Source organism: Podarcis gaigeae (assembly GCF_964106915.1).
Source record: "Podarcis gaigeae genome assembly, chromosome: 10".
NCBI classification, from domain to species: domain Eukaryota; kingdom Metazoa; phylum Chordata; class Lepidosauria; order Squamata; family Lacertidae; genus Podarcis; species Podarcis gaigeae.
In genome coordinates, this window is record NC_139686.1 from 46106916 (window position 1) to 46130213 (window position 23298).

General features: G+C 42.5%; 1 protein-coding gene across 1 annotated transcript in view; it reads right to left on the reverse strand.

Moving 5' to 3' along the window:
* The window catches only part of TBK1 (TANK binding kinase 1), a 29948-nt gene extending 7891 nt beyond the window's left edge, over positions 1-22057 (reverse strand). The window contains exons 1-15 of the mRNA XM_083699260.1: positions 21835-22057; positions 16649-16767; positions 14671-14811; positions 13821-13950; positions 11419-11600; positions 10912-11072; positions 8877-8987; positions 6452-6631; positions 6073-6269; positions 5687-5745; positions 5108-5199; positions 3587-3688; positions 2547-2625; positions 837-958; positions 658-734 (exon numbers count right to left, since the gene is read on the reverse strand). Coding sequence (XP_083555386.1) covers positions 658-734; positions 837-958; positions 2547-2625; positions 3587-3688; positions 5108-5199; positions 5687-5745; positions 6073-6269; positions 6452-6631; positions 8877-8987; positions 10912-11072; positions 11419-11600; positions 13821-13950; positions 14671-14811; positions 16649-16735 — 1720 coding nt within the window. The 5' untranslated portion in view covers positions 16736-16767; positions 21835-22057. The remainder of the gene's footprint in view (positions 1-657; positions 735-836; positions 959-2546; positions 2626-3586; positions 3689-5107; positions 5200-5686; positions 5746-6072; positions 6270-6451; positions 6632-8876; positions 8988-10911; positions 11073-11418; positions 11601-13820; positions 13951-14670; positions 14812-16648; positions 16768-21834) is intronic.
* Between the last annotated feature and the right edge of the window lie 1241 nt (positions 22058-23298).

Here is a 23298-nt window from a genome sequence, read left to right on the forward strand (position 1 = left end):
CCCCCATCAAGTCAAATACAGTCGTACCTTGGATCCCAAATGCCACAAACCCAGAAGTGAGTGTTCCGGTTTGCGAACATTCTTTGGAACCCAAATGTCTGACGGGGCTTCCAATTGGATGCAGGAGCTTCCTGCAGCCAATGAGAAGCAGCGCTTTTGTTCCTGAACATTTTGGAAGTCAAAGAGACTTCCGGGACAGATTCTGTTCGACTTCCAAGGTACGACTGTACACATATACTTAGCCATGATCATTTTAACTTTGAACATTATTATTACCAGGGCTTTTTTCTAAAAAATAATAATGTTTAAGGGTACTCTCATTTTCCTACTCATATTGAAATACTGCCCTTCAATGAGGCCAAACTTAGATTCACGAAATGTTTAGGGGTATGTGTAACCATGTGGCCCCCCAGGAAAAAAGCACTGGTTATTACTATTACTTATTATTACTATTATTTTAATTTATTACCCACCCTTCACCCTAAGCCTAAAGTATGACAATTTAAAATAAACGCAACATTAAAAACAGTTTACAATCACAACTTACAGTCACAAAATATAGGGAGGGTCTTAAAAATATACACCTCAGGTGGTAAAGAGGCAAATCTGCAGTACCTCATAACTTAACTCAACTAAATATAAACTAAAATTACTCACGGCGTTCTGCTTTGTCTTTTTTGAACTGGTAATAAATTTCTGTAATGGAACTCAGTAGGACTTGCAACCTTTCTGGGCTAGGAGAGAAAAAGTAAAGATATAAATCATTTAACACATGCCAGTATGTCTGAACTTGAAAACGAAGCACAGTAAGAACTTTACGTGGAAATGCCACTCACTTTCTGTCTTTTGGGTGCGTGCCTTCCTGGTTGGTCCAGCCATCAGACAGCAGGCCATTCGGACAGAGCTTGCTTTTGATGTCCTGAAGACTGCTCTCTATTGTTCCCCGCGAACTTGAAAGCTGAACGAATGAAAGAAATTCAGCTTTACCCAGCATAAATTTGCTGAAAGCTGAGTTTTGGAACATATATAGAAAGAAACCTTTTTATCTTTTATAAATATAAGATAAAAGATTGTTTATGTATGTAACAACTGCGGCAAGAATTCTTTTAGCCCAAAAATGGAAACAACAAGAAGTACCAACGAAAGAAGAGTGGCAGATGAAGATGATGGACTTTGCAGAACTGGCAAAGCTGGCAGGAAAAATCCGAAACCAGCATGATCAACTATTCCAAAAGGACTGGAGTAAATTTATACGATATTTGAAAGATTATTGCAAGCAATTAACATTACTAGCAGGGTTGTCTGAAGACTTGTAATGAGAAATTTTCTACCTTTATTTAAATTTTGAGTCATTTTGTAATGAGTGCAATTAGAATTGGAAAACATACAAAATGCAATGAAATAAAGGTTAATTTTGAAAGCCATGAGGCAGGAGGGAAGGAAGGCAATAGGCTCTAAAGAGCCAGGGCAGTAAAGTGGATAATAATGATGTGAATGTATATAATTAAATGGAAAATAAATAAAAATTATAGTGGAACCTTGGGTTGCAAACGTGATCTATGCGGGAGGCACATTTGCAACCCGCAGCGCTGCGTCTGCACAAGCGCATGATGCAATTTGGCACTTCTACGCATGCACAAGCACCGAAACCCGGAAGTAACCCATTCTGGTACTTCTGGGTTCGGCGCGTCCTTAACCCGAAAACGCGCAACCCACAGCGATCGCAACCTGAGGTATGGCTGTATATATAGAAAGAAAGTAACCCTGGTTACTTTAGAATAGCTGAAAATGTCTCAATGACAGAAAATTGGCCAGAAACCTGCAACACCTCATAATAGCAGCAAGCCAAGCCACATTTCCTAGAATTTACAGACGTCCACCTTAACATAACTTTAAGCATCCTTGCATTGGAGGAAAGAGAGACTTTCTACTGGCTGCCAAGAATCTGTGCTTACAGGCAACATCCCTACATTGCTGTCACTGCACATATACACAAAACACCACTGACACAAAAATAGAAAGTCATCTACATTGAAAGAGATCTTTTTATTTTTGCTTTTAGGGTGTGCGATAAAATTTTCTGGAATATTTCACCAGCACATTAATGCTCAACACCTGTATTAGTTTGATCTCCCTGCAGTGCTGTTGTGAAACTGCTTCAGCATCACATTTTGGGGACGTGTTTCTTCTTGCGAACATCCATGCATGTGAAAAAAGCATGGCTCGCTATTTTCCCCACAAGAATTATGCCATATGCCACTTCTATACACACACACACACACACACACACACACAAATATCAAGCCAGAAATTTGAGCGATTTTCCCACGACTATTCACATCTCTCCACATCCAAATTGGAAAGAAATAAAACATACACTAAATAGATTCATATGAAGAAAATACCATAAGCTAATGAACATGCTCAACAAACATGCTAAAAAAAATAAATGGTTTTCCTTTACAGGAAAACACTTAACATACCAGGAATTTGCAAGAAACACCCTTATTTCAAGTACTGTAATGCTGCAATGTTAATATGCTTACCCGTAACAGCTTGGAGTGTATGTCTGAAATTTCATCCACTTCTGACGGTGCCAGGTTGTTTTGATACATATTTTGATATCTGTTCGCCAGAAGACAAGACACACAAAGTCAACTTACGTAAAATGGCCCACAGATCTGTTTAGCATGATCAAATAATTGTTAAAAATAAAAAACCCTATTTGGTGATATGCCAAAATAAAATGAAAACAATTATTCTGGATCCAACAGAACAGTACATCCACAAACACCTGAAATAGGGAGACCTGGGTATACAATTGAGCACTAAATGTGCATGGAGATATTTCTGTAGACCTTGAAAGTGGTTTTGCTGAAGGCTAGTTAAAAGTAGGTTATGTAGTTAACCTACATTTTAGGGCAACAAAAATTATTTTATTTCTGTTTTATATTTATACCCCACCTTTCTTCCAAGAAGCTCAAGCTGGCATACATGCTTTGCCTGCCCCCCCCATATCCCTACAACAACCTTGCAAGGTAGGATAGATTAAGAGACTGTCCAAAATCAGCCAGTGAGCTTCCTGCAGAGTGGAGGTAAAGGTAAAGGGACCCCTGACCGTTAGGTCCAGTCGTGACCGACTCTGGGGTTGCGGCCCTCATCTCGCTTTATTGGCCGATGGAGCCGGCGTACAGCTTCTGGGTCATGTGGCCAGCATGACTAAGCCGCTTCTGGCGAACCAGAGCAGCGCACGGAAACGCCGTTTACCTTTCTGCAGGAGCGGAACCTATTTATCTACTTGCACTTTGACGTGCTTTTGAACTGCTAGGTGGACAGGAGCAGGGACCAAGCAACGGGAGCTCACCCCATCGCGGGGATTCGAACCGCTGACCTTCTGATCGGCAAGCCCTAGGCTCTGTGGTTTAAACCACAGTGCCAACCGCGTCCCTACAGGGTGGAGGTATCCTGTAGCAAATACCCATCATTGTTCAACAAGACTAAGACTGGATATTATCCAATGACATGAGAAATGCAGACCTTCCCAGCATGCAGCATTTGTTCTAAAAAAGAGCATTTATATACTCACATTTCCCCAGCTTTTTCTATGTTTCTGTTGCAAAATTCCAGCTTGATAACCACCTCTGTCTTTTTGTGTAACGTTTCATTGTAGTCCTCTTTGATTATTTCGCTAGAATGAAGACCAACTGTGTCAGCACAGATATGAAAAATACCGGATATGCTATCCACGTGCTACAATAGAAAACGTCTGCTCTATATAAAAATTGACACACTCCCACCAACCCATGGAAAATAAATATGCATCGTTCAACTTCTTGTTGGTTGTCTTAACTGTTTTTATATGGTATTACAGTGCTATGTTTCGAACGCCGAAAACCCGGAAGTAAATGCTTCCATTTTCAAACGCGCCTCGGAAATCAAACGGCTTCCGCTGAGTTTTTTTCAATTTTCTCTATTGAATTTGCAGGCTGCCCTTTGTGCCTCAGTTTTTGAATGTTTCGGAAGTCAAACGGTCTTCCAGAATGGATTACGTTTGAAAACTGAGGTACCCCTGTATACTGTAAATCATTTCAGTATGCCTCATAGGAAATGATTCATAAATGAAGTAAGTGATAAGTAATGAACATCAACTTCTTCCTGAAAAGGTACTATATTCTAAGAACACATGGTGACCATTTTTGGCCCGATTGCCGACCTGCAGGTCCTTCTGGACCCAGGAGAGGGCAGAACGGAGACAGAATGGGGCATAATGGGGCAGGGCATGGTCTGCTGGAATGCAGGGGAGCCGGGAACGCAACCTCCATGCAAAATGGCAGCTGCATGTAAACAAAGGCCACAATTCTAAGTACTTTTAATCGGGCGATAGTCTTCTTCTGAGTAAACAAGCTTAGAACGCCATCATCCTGCATACAAGAATTGCATTTGTAGATGGAATTTGATGATTAACAGAAACTTAAGTTAATAGTTTACTGCAAGGAACAGGAAAGCCTGTAACGCTGTAACTACCTCCTATGCAGCACCAAAGGATACACCGTATTTTTCGCTCCATAAGACGCACTTTTTTCCTCCTAAAAAATAAGAGGAAATGTCTGTGCATCTTATGGAGCGAATGTGTGGTCGATCACTGGCTCCCTTTCTGGCCCTGCCCCCTTGCCCAGGACTCCATTGTTGAATGTTCTGCTATTTGTTTCCCCAGCGACATGTGACTGGCTGATTAGATTATCTGTCTGGAAACTGTAGAAACGGCTCCCTTTCCTTTCCTAAAGAAGCTGCAGAACTGTGAGTTGAACCCCATAACAACAGGATTTTTCCCCATTGCAAAGTAAGCTTAACCACTTTGAGATGATCCTCAAAAAAGGGGCTTTCCTCCTCTAAAAACAAGGTGCGTCTTATGGTCAGGTGCATCTTATAGAGCGGTAATTCTATTCCAGCTTAGGTTTGTCTATAGCTGGATGTGCATGGCAGTTGTTGGGCAGAGATCTCTCTGGGGCTTTCCACCTTTGTAACTGGCACTTGGAATACCTGGGGTCAGTAAGTGCCAGAGAAATGATTCACTCTGCCCCAACAAGCAAATCACAGCGCCACTCACATTAACCATCTGATTCCCTTCCGCATCAGTTCCTGGTAGAGCAGTAAAGCATGGGCAACTCTGCAGGCGTAACAAACGACCCCTGTAACCGCCTGGAAGACCAAAGAAAGGTGTGAGCAGCATACACTACAGTTTGTCACAAGCAAACAGACTGCGATAAAAACTGTAGGAGTAAAAGAAGCATATTTTTAGGAAGCTAAATCATGAAAAGGTTGTACGTTGAGTCAGGTGGGAATACTGAGCAACACACTTATCACCAAGACAGAATTAAAGTTTGAGGTTTCTAAACTTTAGTTTTACAGTCTGGACTTCCTAGACATCTGTGAGGTGTAAAAGGAGCACATACACTTTAGAGATTTTGGGATATTGGGCTGGGACAAAGGCAGCAAGGAACTCAAGATACTACCTGGTAGGCAGGATACTGTATATTAAAGTTGGGATAGAATATTTGGGCTGAAGGGGAGACTCCATCTAGAACAGGGGCTTATCGGGTGTTCTGCCATATCCTAGTCCAGTACCAATACATGTATTTCCCTTCTAGGAAATGGTCCCATGACACAATTATGAAGAGATACTCACTTTTGCCATGCTTGCATCAGTATCTAAGTCATAACGTTGATGGACCTTTGGAAGCAGAACTAGAACAGAAGTATTTTTTAAAAAATAAGCAAATAGTACTCAAACAAATTCAGAATATAAAAGAAAAATTATGATTAGGATTGCTTTATTTCTTACAATTTCTATTCCACCCTTCCTCACATGATTTTCCAGGATAGCAAACCAATTACTTGCTCACAGTTTTTAAAAAAGTAACTTATTTGGTCACATAGGGGGCTGATGTTCGAAACAGGATCCAACAAAGTAACGTGTTTAAAATAATAATAATAGAATCAAGTAATAACAATTCAGTTTGAATAAGTCGGCCATTAAAAAAGAGAAGAGAAAAACAAGAGACTCCATCATACTTTCGTCATAGAGTAATCCTGCGATTTTCACAGGCTCCCTGCTGACGATGATTATGGGATTTTCTTCAGTGGTTCTGGGGAAAGATTGTGCCAATCTGCTGGGCTCTAGGACTAAACGCCGGCCTTCATATATCAGTTCTTGATTAACTGAAGCTATTTTTGTCTGTTTGTAGACCAAATCATGAAACATGGCAGCACTGTTTAAAAAGAAGAAGAAGAAATACATTTTTAAAATGGCTCCTAATGCAGTAATAAAGACAGAGTGAAGGTGAAAGAATTCAGAGTTAATAAGCAAAACTGTTCTATTCAGAGGTAACCTGATCCTATCAGTTTGAAATGTCACGTAAGAATAAAGATATGAAAATGTTGAAATACTTACTTATTATGGATGTGAATATAAATTTTGTGTGCAGTCATTTGTTGCAGAGAGAAAACATGAATAATTATTCGGTGGAGTATATCGCTCGTCTCTGCAAAAAACTGATCAAATCCCCAACACTTCTCTTGATCCGCTTCAAGAATATTTGCAAGAACGGGTGTGAGTAGTACTTGCAGGCCCCTAAAATAGAAAAATAAACACATTTGTTTTTAATTCTGAGTAAGTACGACATTCCTTCTGCCCACTCTTGAATCTGCTGGTTTTTGTGTATGTATATCGGCACTGCCAACAGCATAAAACTCTCTAGGCTGCCTTGCCTAGGTTCCGACTGGTCAATGATTACTCATATCCTCTATGAAGCAGGGAAGACATTACCCACTGAGATATTTCCTCAACGCTTGCTAGGTAAAGATCATCTAATTAATCAGTATTTTGTACAGTGTGAAGGGTGTCAACTATTTTTCTGTTAGTGGTGGGACAGCTGGTGGAAGCAACAAGAGAGACGTTTGATGAACACATGCCCATCACACTATGTTATATTGCAGGATTCATGCATGAAATGCATTTGCACCTATATTGCAAGAGAATGTTCTTCACTTGGGTACAGTGGTGCCTCGCAAGACGAAAAGAATCCGTTCCGCGAGTCTCTTCGTCTTGCGGTTTTTTCGTCTTGCGAAGCAAGCCCATTAGCGGCTTAGTGCTATTAGCGGCTTAGCGGATCAGCTGATAAGCGGCTTAGCGGATCAACTGATAAGCAGCTTAGCGGCTTGGGAAAAAGGGGGGGAGGGAAAAAACCTCGCAGGAACTCGCAAGACATTTTCGTCTTGCGAAGCAAGCCCATAGGAAATTCGTTTTGCGAAGCACCTCCAAAACGGAAAACCCTTTCGTCTAGCGGGTTTTCAGTCTTGCGAGGCATTCGTCTTGCGGGGCACCACTGTACATCATTTCTGGATTTTCTCATAGTAATTTAATAGGGGGAGCAATGTACTGCAGAATATGCAGCGACAACCCAAAGGCAGAAAAGAAAAGGAAATCCACCAGCAGATTCAAATGTGAGAACAAACTATAATTCTAAGGCAGCAAACCTTAGGGCACTTATTTGACAGAAAGTTCTTTTGAAATTCATGGGTGTAGCTTCCAAATAAAACTCTACGTGGACCATACATTTTGCTTTCCTGGTTAAGTGTTGCAACTAAATAGCTGGACCATGGATGAGGATGGGCCACAAGCCAGGATGTGAAACTATGGTTTGCAAGCCACAGTTTGTGCTGATTTAAGCATTTCATCTGTACCTTACAAGGCACAGATGGTTACAGCTGTTTCCCCAGCTCCTAAGCTAGAAAAAAGAGACTTCAGCTGTACAAACAGAACCTTGGCTTCACTAGTTAGGATCTTAACCAGGATTAAAGCAATGAACCATGGTTACTGCCAGACATATTGAGTCTAACCATGCTCCAAGTTGGGGCAGTGATATATCATCAACAACTGAAGCATAATGAACAAAAAGCCCCAAAACCTTAGGTTTCCAAGAAGAAGTTGTTTCTTAGCATCCTTAGCAGCAACATGAAAGAGAGATATGGTATCAGGATCATGAAGTTGAAAGAGTTATTGGAGGTGACCTAGTCCAAACCCCTTGCTCAGTGCTAGCATCTTCTTTGAAACCCCTTAGGGTAGTGATAAAGCTGGGTATAAAATCCAAACTCCTCTTCTTCTTTACATCTATGTTTCACCTACACCAATTTGTCTGAGCTCTAATTTTGTTGTTTAGTTGTTTAGTCGTGTCCGACTCTTCGTGACCCCATGGACCAGAGCACGCCAGGCACTCCTGTCTTCCACTGCCTCCCACAGTTTGGTCAAGCTCATGATGGTAGCTTCGAGAACACTATCCAACCATCTCATCCTCTGTCATCCCCTTCTCCTTGTGCCCTCCATCTTTCCCAACATCAGGGTCTTTTCCAGGGAGTCTTCTCTTCTCATGAGGTGGCCAAAGTATTGGAGCCTCAGCTTCAAGATCTGTCCTTCCAGTGAGCACTCAGGGCTGATTTCCTTCAGAATGGATAGATCAGCCTTCTTTATGGTCCAGTTTTCACTTCCATACATCACTACTGGGAAAACCATAGCTTTTACTATACGGACTTTTGTTGGCAAGGTGATGTCTCTGCTTTTTAAGATGCTGTCTAGGTTTGTCACTGCTTTTCTCCATCTGCAGTGATCATGGTACCTTTCTAAATAACAACCTTGGGCAATAAAACAGTGGCAATAAAATAGCATGTGTGGGAAAGCAAACGTTCTATATGCACAAAAATGGTTTCCAATACCAACACAAATGAAGTGAAATACGTCTGATATCCGCTAAGGAAAGCAGAGGGAGAAAATACAATCAGCATCCAATTACTTAAGTGAGTCAGCAATTTGATGAACTTACTTTGAAAGACTGCAGGAAACAGGCATGTCACGACTCCATTCAATGGGGCCATTTTCTGCTTTTTGTACTCCAGATATTGCACCGGAAAGCTTTCCAGTTATAATTTTATACCTTTGGGATATTAAAAGGTAAAGTGCAGTCATTTGAAAACATAAGAATTTCTTTAAAAGCTTAATCATAATCTTAATAGGAATTATCTGTTTGTGACCTTGGACCAGATTACTGCTCAGTTAACACTGTGTTAACAGGCAAATTTCCAACACACAAGAGTTTTCCAGAATCTTTTCTCAGGAATGTGAAGTAACTTATGTTGTATAAAGATCTGAGACAAATTCATATTTGGGGGGGGGGGGAGGGAGTAATAGAACATGCCTCCAGAACCAGAACTATTAGTTATTAGAAACAGCAATCAATCATTAGCATTTAAATAATAATGATGATACATGATTATTGGACTAGAGGTATAGTATCTGTGTAAAACAAACAGAAGTATTTCATTAAAAATTGTGGATGAAGAAAGCTTGTGTCTTTCCTGATAAATTTTTGCAAGGTCCTTCTTCCCCAGGCAGTCCCTAATGACACCTCCCTCACTTTTCCAGAGAGCCCTCTAACCCTTTGGAGCAGCTTATTGGGTGGTACATAAGGAAGGAAGACTCAGCAAGAAAAGCATACTCCAACAGGAGCATCCCTTAAGCCGAGTTCCTCTAAGCAGAACTCTGGCTCCAATCCATTGGTTTGCTTTCTCTAACTTGCTAAAGAGAGTTGGAACTCAAAGCAGTTCAATTTGCAGATATGGCTAATGATTTACCATATTCTATCTCATACTAAAAGACACGATAATGCGCACCGTATTTTTCGCTCTATAAGACGCACCAGACCATAAGACACACCTAGTTTTTGGAGGAGGAAAACAAGAAGAAAAATATTCTGAATCCCAGAAGCCAGAACAGCAAGAGGGATCACTGCGCAGCGATCCCTCTTGCTGTTCTGGCTTCTGTGATAGCTGTGCAGCCTGCATTTGCTCCATAAGACGCACACACATTTCCCCTTACTTTTTAGGAGGGAAAAAGTGAGTCTTATAGAGCAAGAAATACGGTAATTCAGTGGCATGACTACTGCATAAATGTCACTCCCAGATTCTGAATGACAGGCACTGCTGATGTGAAAATCCTGCAGGGCTTTAAATTATATTAAGGTTGCCATGTGAGTTGCTGCCATGAGTGACACTTTTTGGAAGTTTTCATCTGGAAGCTGAATGTATGGGTTGGATCTAGGGGTGAGGGGAAGGCCCAACCCACAAGTTGGTGGAAGATTATGGGACAAAAGAGAACTGAAATCCTTGCTGCGCTTACGTTTGCAACAAGGTCTAATATAGCATCTCAGGAGACACACTTGTGCTATATCCATGTTTTACAAAGTCTCCTGCTATCTCTTCTGCAACAGTCTGCACCAAGCCAGGAACTACTACCACTTGGGATGCTACTAAGTGGATCTGCCCTAAGTTGCCTTCTTTTAATTGATGGCCACAACTTTGGAAACCAGGTAAGAAAATAAGGAGAGCTTGCCTGCTGGATCAGGCCAATGGCCTATTCAGTCTAGCATCCTGTTCTCACAGTGGCCAACCAAATGACTGTGGAAAACCGACAAGCAGGGCTGAAGCACAAGAGCACTCTCTACGTTGCCCATGTGGCTTCTAGCAAGTTATTTCCTACAGGGTATTAACACATATATTCCAAACACAGTTCTCATGCTTTGATGAAGATGCCAAATCAAATCTGCTCTCAACACAACTAGAATAAAAAAAACCCAGTTCTACATGCTTGCAAAAAAACAAAGTAATTTGACAATAATTTAACAAATTCACTACAGCTGGTAAAGAATGAGGAAGTGGCAGTACATGTAAAGCCAGTGTTAGGTGTTCAAGAGTTTACCCAAATCACACAAGATTTTTATTCCCTCAATTCTTACGTATTTGTTTTCTATTTTTATTTGATAGCACAATTTGTGGATAAAGCATTTCCTCTAAATTACCTACATCACTTCCTTGTTTCTGCGAGGGCCTTCGAAAGGTCGAAAGGGTAAACTTCCAGTTGCAGCGTGGTAAAATGTCACCCCTATGCTCCACAAATCAACTGTTGCCCCGTATTTTTTCTGATGTTCTTTTCTCAATACTGCTCGTTCGTACATATCAGGATGCTAAAGGAGTAAGGGACGAAGAGAAGCAATATTAGAATAAATTGCTTCATCAGCAAGCGGCACAATATACTACGTGTCCAAACTTTCCAATTGCTACATTCAATAAAGGTTGAAATTACCCTTGAATGTGCCTTTGAATGTGCGCCATGACAAAACTGGCCTCTGTCCCTCTTTTGTTCCCTCCCTCCTCCGATGCCCACTCGCATCTTCATCGCAATATGTTGCTGATCAATGAATTCACAACTCAGATTCTGCTAGCAGCCATGCAGGCTGTTCCTAAGATGTTTGCCCCAAGTATCAACAGATTACAGATTACACAAAGAAAAAATAAAGTGTGTAGGTTTACCAAGTATTCTTCTGTACCGTAGAGGGAAACAAATTGTTCATCATCATCCAGCTCCCTAGCAGCCCCGAAATCTGTCAGTTTATAAACAGATTGACCATCTTCACCTATAACTCGCATGATATTGCCGGGCTTGATGTCGCGGTGCACTATGCCATTCTCACGAAGATGGTTCATGCCAGCCACTTAAATGCACAGGGAACGAAGAGAAATATATGTAAATTTTAAAAGACAGTTATATTTTTATTGGATTTATTCCTCTAAATCTGTATTTATAAGCACTGAAAGAAAGCATGCAAATATCCCGGCTGAAATTCTAAATGAGTTTCCACTGAAAGGAGCGTTCCACTGGAGAGAGTTCCACTTTTGGCATTCACTTCCCAGAAGCAGCAGGGGAGGAGACAGTGATTTCTTCCAATTCCCTTCCCACCTTTGCCCTGAAGTCCATTGGAAATCTGCCCCATAAGGTTGGGGAAAGCTTGGGAACAGCAAGCAGGCTGGCACATGGGGATAAGAGAAATTAGCAAAAAATACCACCCTACTCCTCCTCTCCAGTGAGAGCTTCTGCTGCATCCCAGCATGAATGGAAGGAGGCCTGCTTAGGGCTTCCAAGGTGATAACCAGCAACTTTGAATAGGGCATAGAATCAGACCAAAAGTCAATGAAACAATTACACCAATTGAATAGCAGGATGCTGATAGCTGGTTCTATAGTCAATGTTCCAACTGCCCCATTCGGACCAGCTTTAGATTCCAAACATGGATCAAAAGCACGTTTCCGAGCATAATTCAAAGTGTTGGTGCTGACCTTTAAAGCCCTAAATGGCCTCAGTCCAGGATACCTGAAGGAGCGTCTCCACCTCCATTGTTCTGCCCGGACACTGAGGTCCAGTGCTGAGGGCCTTCTGGCAGTTCCCTTGCTGCGAGAAGCCACGTTACAAGGAACCTGGCAGAGGGCCTTCTCGGTAGTGGCACCCACCCTGTGGAATGCCCTCCCACCAGATGTCAAAGAGAAAAACTACCAGACTTTAAGAAGACATCTGAAGGCAGCCCTGTTCAGGGAAGCTTTTAATGTTTAATAGACTATTGTATTTTAATATTCTGTTGGAAGCTGCACAGAGTGGCTGGGGAAACCCAGCCAGATGGGCGGGGAATAAATTATTATCATTATTATTATTAAAGGAGCACCATGCAGAGTGCACTGCAGTAGCCCAGTCGTGATGTAACTAAGATATGTGTCACTGTGGTCCAGTCTGTTTTCTCCAAGAAGGATGCGACTGGCACACCAGCCTTCCTTAAGGGAAGGAATCGTGAGCACTCTTGAAGGACCACCTCCTGTTAGCTTATCCACTCCACAGTCTAATAGATGGGAGTGGCATGTGTACAGTGGTGCCTCGCAAGACAAAAAGAATCCGTTCCGCGAGTCTCTTCGTCTTGCGAAGCAAGCCCATTAGCGGCTTAGCGGATTAGCGCTATTAGCGGCTTAGCGGATCAGCTGATAAGCGGCTTAGCAGATCAGCTGTTAAGCGGCTTAGCGGATCAGCTGATAAGCGGCTTAGCAGATCAGCTGTTAAGCGGCTTAGCGGCTTGGGAAAAAGGGGGGGAAAGGAAAAAAACCCCACAGGAACTTGCAAGACATTATCGTCTTGCGAAGCAAGCCCATAGGAAATTCGTTTTGCGAAGCACCTCCAAAACGGAAAACCCTTTCGTCTAGCGGGTTTTCCGTCTTGCGAGGCATCCGTCTTGCGGGGCACCACTGTACATTTAACAGCAAAAGTTACCCCTATGTAGCTTAGTACACCTGCATGCATCAAAACCAAACTTAAATGAGATTGCATCCATCCTATGGTTCCATATCTGCATGCAAACACATTCAAACTAGGCTAAGCATTCGAAGACAGTGCCATAAACAAAGAACCATATTTTTCGCTCCATAAGACGCACCAGACCATAAGACGCACCTAGTTTTTTGGAGGAGGAAAACAAGAAAAAAAAATTCTGAATCCCAGAAGCCAGAACAGCAAGAGGGATCCCTCTTGCTGTCCTGGCTTATGGGATAGCCACTCGCAGCCTCTCCCGGGCAGCAGGAGGAAGGCTCCCCTAAGAGCTGCGCTCCCTTTAAAGAGCCGCATGGAGCATGTGTGCGGCTCTTGCGGGCTTTTCCCCAAAGAGGGAGAAAGGCAGCCCTTCTCCCTCCTCGGGGAAAAGCTCCCAAGAGCTGCACACACGCTCCACGCGGCTCTTTAAAGGGAGCGTTGAGCAGAGCCTCCTGCCTGCATTCACTCCATAAGACACACACATTTCCCCTTACTTTTTAGGAGGGAGGAAAGTGTGTCTTATAGAGCGAAAAATACGGTAAGCCCATTATGTGACATTAAAGTACATAAGGAATCAACTTCCACCTACCAACATCTCTCAATACAATTAAGAATTCTGCTTCTGGCAACCCGTAGGCATTAGCTGGCTCTTCTAAAACTGTATATAAACTGCCACATGGGCAAAATTCCATAACAAGGACTTTATGTCTAGATGTTGTCTAGAAAAGAAAAACAAGAAAGGTTTGCAAGTTAACATGCAACAAGTCCCAGTGCCCGAAAGAAAGCAAAAAAGCTTCACTGCCAAAAAGTTTAGCCAGACCCACAGTTAGTCAAGAAGAAAGATCTAAGTTCCTTTCCTATGGGTTAAGAAAGAAAAGCAAATAAAATTTATCTTGAGCAGTGATAAAATCAATGTAATTTACAACTCATGTTCTTTAAAAATCAAAGAAATGGAAAACTGCTAACAAGGATTTTTGTCCATTCTTTTCTCCACCACTCAAAAGTTCAGTCTTTTTGGCTGCCCAGAATATACTTGATTCCCCATAGAAAGCAAATGAGACTATGCACATTTTTCTGAAATTGATGTTAGTTATTGCCATCAGATATTAGGAATAACGAGCAATTCTAAGAAGGAAAGCTTCAAGGATGGAGTCATCTATGTGTGTCTGCCACACCATTATGTGGAAGCATTATTTGAAAGCAATTCTATTCTGTACTGAAGTCGTTAAGGTGTTTCATAATTATATACATCATATGCAATAATGCAATGCAGCCTGTTCTAAGGCACATTCATAAATGTTCACAAACGTATCAGAAATCATACACTGTCCCCGTGAACTTCAAATCAAAGAAAAGGCATTCTGATCACTGGAACCCGAAATAAAATAATAAAACAATGCTCAGTAGATGACCAGAACAATAGAGTTTTTAAAAAATACCTCTTCTTCTATGGCAAATAATTTGACAATGTTCTTATGATTCAATTTCTTCAACACTTCAAACTCTCTCATCTGAACATCCACGGGTCGAAGGAAGCTAAAGTTATTGAACACTTTTACGGCATACAAGTCTCCTGTTTTCTGTAAAACAAATAGAGACTATTTAAAAAAAAAAGAAAAAGCATTTCACACAATTGACTAGGGAATGAAAACCTTGTTCCTGCATTCATTACAAAACTATAAAAATATTAAAAAAAAAAAATCCTTCCAGTAGCACCTTAAAGACCAACTAAGTCAGTTCTTGGTATGAGCTTTCGTGTGCATGCACACTTCTTCAGATACACTGAAACAGAAGTTTCCAGACCCTTCTATATAGTGAGAAGGTGGGGAGGGGTATTACTCAGAAGGCTGGTGGGAATGGGCGATTGGCAGATAGCTGTGATGAGCCTGTTGACGACTCTTAACACTGCAATAGGTCTTACAGGAAGAAGCAAGGGGTGAAAAGGTGAAAAATGGCTTTGTCAAAGGCTCATCACCTTCTCACTATATAGAAGGGTCTGGAAACTTCTGTTTCAGTGTATCTGAAGAAGTGTGCATGCACACGAAAGCTCATACCAAGAACTGACTTAGTTGGTCTTTAAGGTGCTACTGGAAGGAATTTTTTTTGTTTTGACTATGGCAGACCAACACGGCTACCTATCTGTATAGAAATATACTATGCATATGAATAAAATAAAATAAAAACCCTCAACACAGTGGGATTTACTTCTGAATAAACATGTATGTGAGTTTGCTTTAAAAATAATGTTGGGAGGGGTTTACACTTTGAGTTGTATTCAACAAACTCAATGCACACATGGAACAATTTCTGTGGCCACAATGGAACCTCTGCTCTCTTTCCTCAAGTAAAGGTAAAGGGACCCCTGACTATTAGGTCCCGTCGTGACCGACTCCGGGGTTGCAACGCTCATCTCGCTTTATTGGCTGAGGGAGCCAGCGTACAGCTTCCAGGTCATGTGGCCAGCATGACTAAGCCGCTTCTGGCGAACCAGAGCAGTGCACGGAAACGCCGTTTACCTTCCTGCCGGAGCAATACCTATTTATCTACTTGCACTTGACATGCTTTCAAACTGCTAGGTTGGCAGGAGCAGGGACCGAGCAACGGGAGCTCACCCCATCGCGGGGATTCGAACCGCCAACCTTCTGATTGGCAAGTCCCAGGCTCTGTGGTTTAACCCACAGCACCACCCACATCCCCTTTCCTCAGGAGGATTGGGCAAAAACCCAGAGAAGATTTGGGGGGGGGGCATGTGGGAAGGGAAAGAGAGAGAAGTGGGGAAAGGAAGTTTGGTTGTGCTTGTTTTTAAATACTTGGTAAATATGAAAGATGACAGAAAACTTCAAAATGCATGTGTTGAATCCAAGGGTGTCCATACATGAGTGAATAAAATTTCCACTTGCAGAATGGGATTTCCCTTGCCTATTCCCCAAAATCTGAAGGATTTGGGGCCCTTCCAGAGCAGACTTGGTAGTGCAGGGGTTTACAGTGGGAGGAAAGAAAATCCATTCCATGTTGGATTGAACACTGTTACTTCAATACCCAAACAAAAAAAGGAAATAAATGTCATTTTCTAAAGGTTCCAGTGTGAATAACTTGCTAATTACTAACTAGCACTTTATCTTCAGATTAAGAAGGGATGTGATTTCAGTTATCTCCAGTAAGATTTTCTTATACTCTACAGTATGATAAATATTTTATATTTCATGAGCCAAGCAGTTACATGGGAAAAGGGTATTATAATTAGACCCTCTTAGTCATGCCTCCTGTATTTCCAATAATTTGCACTGCTCATTGTATATTCATTTCATAAGAGAAAAAAACCCATCCCATTTAATTTTACAATGACAACAGAGACTACTTTAAGATTGTATAAAAGCCTTTCCAGCAGACAGCTAGAACTTCCGTCTCTATACAAACCTTGTGTCGTCCACGAAAAACATTTGCAGTAGCTCCCTGTCCCAGAATGTCCGAGAGAAGCCAGAGATAATTCGAAGTGCTTTGCATTTTTGCTCCTGATTGGGCAATTCTTGTTTGATCTGAATAGGGAAATAGATACTCCAGAGTTAATTGCCACAGTGCATGTGACAGTAGACAAAAGTTTCATGTTTTATTCAAAACCTAAGGGAAGTACCCTAGGAAGATTAGCCTGAATAGTTTCAGAAATTCCTTTTCACTGAAATCCTGGAAACCACAGGATGAAGTAATTCTAGTTCAAACCTATTAATGGAAATGGAGTTTGAAAGGTTTATTTCTGACTTCTGAATATGGATGCAGAATAAAATGGAGGCCAATAACAGAACTCTATGCGTTGTTTTCAGTCCTCATAGGATTTTTATCATTTTCTACATTTGTTTTCAAATTTAGTCATTTTTATCATTTTCTACACTTGTTTTCAAAATTAGTCAAGTTGTTCACGTTTAAGTGTAAAGTCTGCAAAAAGATGATACAACTGTACAGGTGACCATGGAAATTATGTTACCAAAGGGATCCACAATCCAAAACATTATCACAATATTGCTTCACAATATCAGCTTGTAAAAGTAACTGCCCATGTAAAATTCAAAGCCAGACTACATTCATATTCCCACACTGGAAGAATGGCAGATGCAACTGATAGACTATATGGAGCTAGCAGAAATGACTGGCAGAATCCGAGACCTGGGAGAAGAGGCTGTGGAGGAGGACTGGAAGAAATTTAAGGGCTATTTACAAAAATATTGTAAATTGTATGAGTGTTAAGAAAGATGTAAGATTATTAACAATATGGCACCATTAAGCTAGTTAAAAGGAATATGAAGATAAATGAAAATATAAGAAAAGATAAATTTTGGATAAATATTATGCTAAAATCAAGCTTTTAAGGTTTGGGTAAAATTATCTAAAATTAGGGACACAATATTGGAAAATTATAATATAAGAATTGAAACAAGGTGATAAATTGCTGGGTAAAGCTCGAAAAACTTGGAACGCAGGAACGAGAGATGCGAGGAAGTCCAAAGAAGTGAAGAAAATATGGTTATTGTAAAATTATATGTTATTTTGTTTGTTTTTTCTATTGTATTAAGAAAATCTTTAATAAATATCTTTTAAAAAAAAAGACTACATTCATATTAACTCCATTCTGATCCTTTCTTCCGCTTTCTTACCAGCTTAATTCATTTTCTGTGATATATTCACAACTAGCCTTCCATGCTAGTGCTCCTTTTATTTCTATCACTTCTGATTTTCTTTTCCAGCTTTCTGCCCATTTTGTCTTATATGCGCCAAGAGCGGCACACTTATTATTTGCAAGCTGTCAAGTAGCAGAGTGGGATGCTTATAGAGATTTAACACTTGCAGAAACCTATCAAAAGTGAGAATGGGGACAAGGCAATTCCAACATGGATCCTTCTCCCTGAATTAAGAAACACACAAGAGAATTGGCAGTGGTTCTGGCAGCTGAAGCTAGCTAATCGAACAGTCACAGCCCAGCCTGCCTCTGAAAGTCTTAAGAATGGTTACCACTGAATCAGCAATTGAGATAAGTCAGGGGTAGGCAACCTAAGGCCCAGGGGCCAGATGCGGCCCAATCACCTTCTCAATCTGGCCCATGGATGGTCCGGGAATCAGCGTGTTTTACATGAGTAGAATGTGTCCTTTTATTTAAAATGCATCTCTGGGTTATTTGTGGGGCATAGGAATTCGTTCATTCCCTCCCCCAAAAAATATACTCCGGCCCCCCACACAGTCTGAGGGACAGTGGACCGGCCGACGGCTGGAAAAGGTTGCTGACCCCTGAGATAAGATTAAAAAATCTACCCATGTTTGGGTAGATTGGCTTGCTTCTCCCCACCTGTCCTGTTTAGGTAGCTTAATGGTTCTCCTCCAAGTTTATTTACGTAATTCAAGTCAGTTGAAGTGTGAGCTAACATTTACCCTGAGTAATAAATCTTATGTTTTCTTTATCGCTTCAGCCCAAAGGTTTTACAAGACTATTTCTTTCTGCCAGCATGCCGCAATATATTTACCAAACTCCAACAGGGAAAAGAGGTGCAACATGTAGAACTTTGATTGATTGCTCTTTCTATTCTCCTGTAAAAGCGGCCACAGACTTTTCAGCCCTTTCTTGATCTAAAGCTTTGCATGCAATCTCCTGCTGGAGACAGGCAGGCCTTGTCCTTGCAACCATCTGTCTCTAGCAATGCAGCTTGCAGATTTCTTTTTTAAAAAGCATTTACAGAGATTTATAAATCCAAAAAGGGTTTTTCCCCTTCTTATGCGGCTTCAATTTGAAATAGCTTAGGAACAATTGTGGTTCATTATGATACACCTCCTCCTCCTTTTTAAAATGTATTTTATCGATTTTCAAGATGCACTTCCTTCTTCATCAAAGTTGACATAATAGAAGGGTTAGCGTATTGTTACTATAAATAATCACCACTATACTACTGCCCACTTGCACAGAACTTTACAATCTATATGGTGAAATTCTACGCAGATGTGCTCAGAAGCATGCCCCTTGACATCGTAGACCCAGCTTGGTATAGAAGTTAAGAGTATCAGACCATCGCTGAATACACAATGTACCTTCAAATCACACTTTCTCCTTCAAAGAATTTCCAGCTGACGAGTTGCAATCTACCAACCTAGCCTACCTCACAAGTGTTGGACAAATCTGTCCCAGGGATCTTTCCCAGAGGGATTCAAATTTCTCTCTGAAAGAAGGAGTCTACACCACGATCAAACATAAGCAGATTTATTGTGGGTCGACAGTACTGTGGGAAAAGAACTCCCCCCCCCCCCCTCCAGCAGCTCCTGCTGGAAAGAGTGGATTGCACATTCCAGTTCACATCACAGATAATTTATACCCTAAGACCGTTCAATATCCCTACTACAATTCCTATTGGTTAAGCAATTGCAGTTTACAGGCTTCCCGATCCGCCTACATCATGTCTGCTCCTAAAGTGAACATGTAAAACAGATATCCCCAACAATAACATATATCCTATGTCCATTCAAATTAGCAGGTTTTTACAATAGGGGTGTGTTTTATAATATCAATGAAGCATTTGAGTATGCGTACTAGTGCTTAAACTATCATCTACTATTTCTCCTTGTTATCTCGGCTCACCTCTGAACTATAAATCTGTATGATATTTACAACTCAGGTTGTAAAACAAGCTGATACACAGTTCTGCAAAGGGGGCCTCCTTGGGGCTCCTTTGAACCTCTTTGTTCACAGAATCGGTCTTAAGGCAGGCATGGCCATCCTCACCATACCTTCCTTAAGAATAAAACTCATTTTCATTCATTTATCCCACAACAAGGAAGATAAAATGGGGCTTGGTGAGCACACAATATGCATTACCTTGAGCTCCCCGAAGGAAAGATGAGAAAGAAATTTCACATAAACATGCATGCATGTATACATACATATGTACATTATCACAGCCTTATTCTTCCTTCCCCATTCAGTAGCCAGCTGATGAAGCAAAGTCATCATATTTACCTTTTCATGGAACATTAGCTAATTCTCATGACTACCCAATGAGCCTATCAGCACAATCATATGCATTTTTATTTTGAACCCCAGGTGAATTCACATGGGGCTTACTCTCAAGTAAGGAAAAACAGGATTTAAGTCTTTGACACCAGCCCCCCTGACACAAGGGGGGGGGGACCTGCATCACTCCAGCTGTTTTGTGATTTTATATTGCGAATTTACATTGTGAACCACCCTGAGACCTGCAAGTATAGGCCAGTATACAAGCTGAATAAACAACAACAACAACAACAACTCATCAGTGCCAGGCAATGATCTGGAACAATGGGAGATAAGAGTCCTGCAGCAACACCAGGTTCTAGATTATTTCATTAAGATATACAAAAGAAAAGTTAACATTGAGTGGCCTAAGTCTATTTGTGAGAGGGTGAAAGCTGAATCTAAGGCAACAAACCTGTCATGGAACTATGGAACGCTGGCCACAGATCTGCAAATCACCCAATGCTCCACAGCTGAGCCCATAAAATGTTATGATTGCATTTGGGCAACAGGAAACTTCCGCTTCCATGCGCAATCAGAGAAAGCCGCTTCTCTGTACACAAGCTCTTCCATTAGAAATATGCAAATCACACATCTCATAGTTGAGCCCATAGGGGGATCTCCACTGTCAAATATTATGTTTGCATTCCAGGAAGCAGAAAACCTTTCTGGTGATTGATCCATGGCGAATGCTGCTGCACACAAGCGATCCTGTGAATACACCTAGTAAGTAAGTGCTAGGTCACGAGGGGCAGGAGGACAGGATCTGGGGTGCTCGGTTAAGAGCTGGAGGAAGGAATCACGGAATTGTACAGTTGGAAGGGGTCCCAAGGGTCATCTAGCCCAACCCCCGGCGATGCAGGAAGAATTCTTGCCCAACGTGGGGCTCGAACCCACTGCCCTAAGATGAAGAGTCTGATGCTCTACCGATTGAGCTACAATGTGACACCTGCCATCTAAAGAAAATGTCAGCGGGGTGATGGGTGGAGGAGAACAAGAGGAAGGTGGCAGCAGTGCCACCGAGTCCCCGAATAGTCAAGGAGGGCCGGCTAGATGCCCAACAGAGGCTCCTGGATCTTTTATATTATTTTATTTTCCATTTTAACAATCCAATCCAATCACATTAAATATTCCAAATTATACAAATACATATCATCTAGTCCGAATATTCTGCCAAATTATAAATTTGGGCTCCTGGATCTTTTAGATATGCACACATCGGGCCTCGCTCCTCGCTGGGCACGTCGAGAAGACTGCGCAGCTCGGAGGGCGAAATGTTTAGAAGGCAAAGGAGCAAAGCCGCCGGGCAGCTGCAACGAGGGGAGGCTCAGGATTCGAACCCGGCTCCCGGGTCGCTGTGCGTTGCGCGGGGTCGCCTCTGTTTTGAAGCGCCCCTCTCCGGAGGGTTGCACCAGAGCAGGGCAGTGCCGGGAAATCCCCGCTGCCGTCGGGCCTGCAGAAAGGCTGGCCGGAGCCTCGTCACTCGCTCGTCTGGGCGAAAACGAAAGCCAGGCAGCCACGTTCCCCGCCGGCTTCCCCTCTTCCCTGCGCGCGCCCCTCCCCTCCCCCCGCGCCGCCTCACCTGGATCCCCTCGACAGGCCCCTTCCGACGGCGGGCGCGGGAAGCAGCCCCCGGCCGAAGCAGCCCCGCTCTCCTCGCAATCGGCGCTGCCCGCCGAGCAGCCTCCCTCGTCCGGCTCCCGCTCGCCTGCTTCCGGCTTCCTGACGCTTCGGAGGCGGGGCAGCTCCGTGCGAAAGGACCCGGGCGAGGCGGGAAGGTCCCGGGGCTCACGCGCTTGCTTGCCTGCCTGCCTGCTTGCTGCCGGGAGAGGCAGGAAGCAGGTTTACTCGGGAGTAAGGCGCGCCCAGCCCCTGCTGCAGCCTTCATGTAAATAGGACAGGCCCAAAGGCATCAATGGGAAGCGGAGACATTTTCATAAATGTTGGCTCTCGGCGGTGCATCCTGGGGCCAGCCAACTTCAATTCAAAAAACGGGGTAGGGGCAGCCCTGCCTAATCTTTTTTTTAAAAAAAAAATATTTATACATTTAACTGATTTTACCATAATTTTAACATTTCCAAACTTGACTTCCTCCCCCCTCTTTGTGTGGTTCCTTACATTTATTTTTAATATCTTCTGCATATCCAAAATATTTTTCTTCATTTATTCATCTTCTTTAAATATGTACTCTTATGAAGCTGCAGGTTATTACAATGTTCATGCCAATGTTTTTAGCTTGTTTACAATTTATCTGTAAATATTCAATACGTAAACTGTTTCCGTTCTTTTACAAAACGTTGTTATTTTGATTCCTTATTCTTCCGGTAAGTTTCGCCATTTCTGCATATTAAGTTTTTGTATCCATTCTTCCTTTGCACAACCGATCACAAGACATGGTGTACACAAACCATTTGAATGGCAATGCCCATCCACTTGCAGTGGCGTAGCGTGGGTTGTCAGCACCCGGGGCAAGGCAAGTAATTGGCGCCCCCTAACCCATGGATTTGCGCCCCCTAACCCGTTGATTTGCGCACCCAACCCTAACCCCCAGATGTTGCGCCCGGTGTGGCCGGCCCCCCCTGCACCCCCACGCTACGCCACTGCCCACTTGGTGCCCCCCCAGCCCCCTCAATTTTTTTGGGGGGGGAGGGGAGGAGTGAAGAGAACCAGTGTGGTGTAGTGGTTAAGAGCGCTAGACTCGTAATCTGGTGAACCGGGTTCGCTTCCCCGCTCCACCACATGCAGCTGCTGGGTGACCTTGGGCTAGTCACACTTCTCTGAAGTCTCTCAGCCACACACACCTCACAGAGTTGTTGTGGGGGAGGAAGGGAAAGGAGATTGTTAGCCACTTTGAGACTCCTTAAAGGGTAGTGAAAGGTGGAATATCAAGTCCAAACTCTTTTCTTCTTCTTCTGAAGGGACCTTGGCCCCTACGAGTTGGCTCCTATGCTCTCAGCCTAACCTACCTCATAGGGCTGTTGTGAGGAAAAAGGAGGCCTCACAGATGCCGTGCTGAGTTCCTTGGAGGCTTAAGGGCAGGAGATAA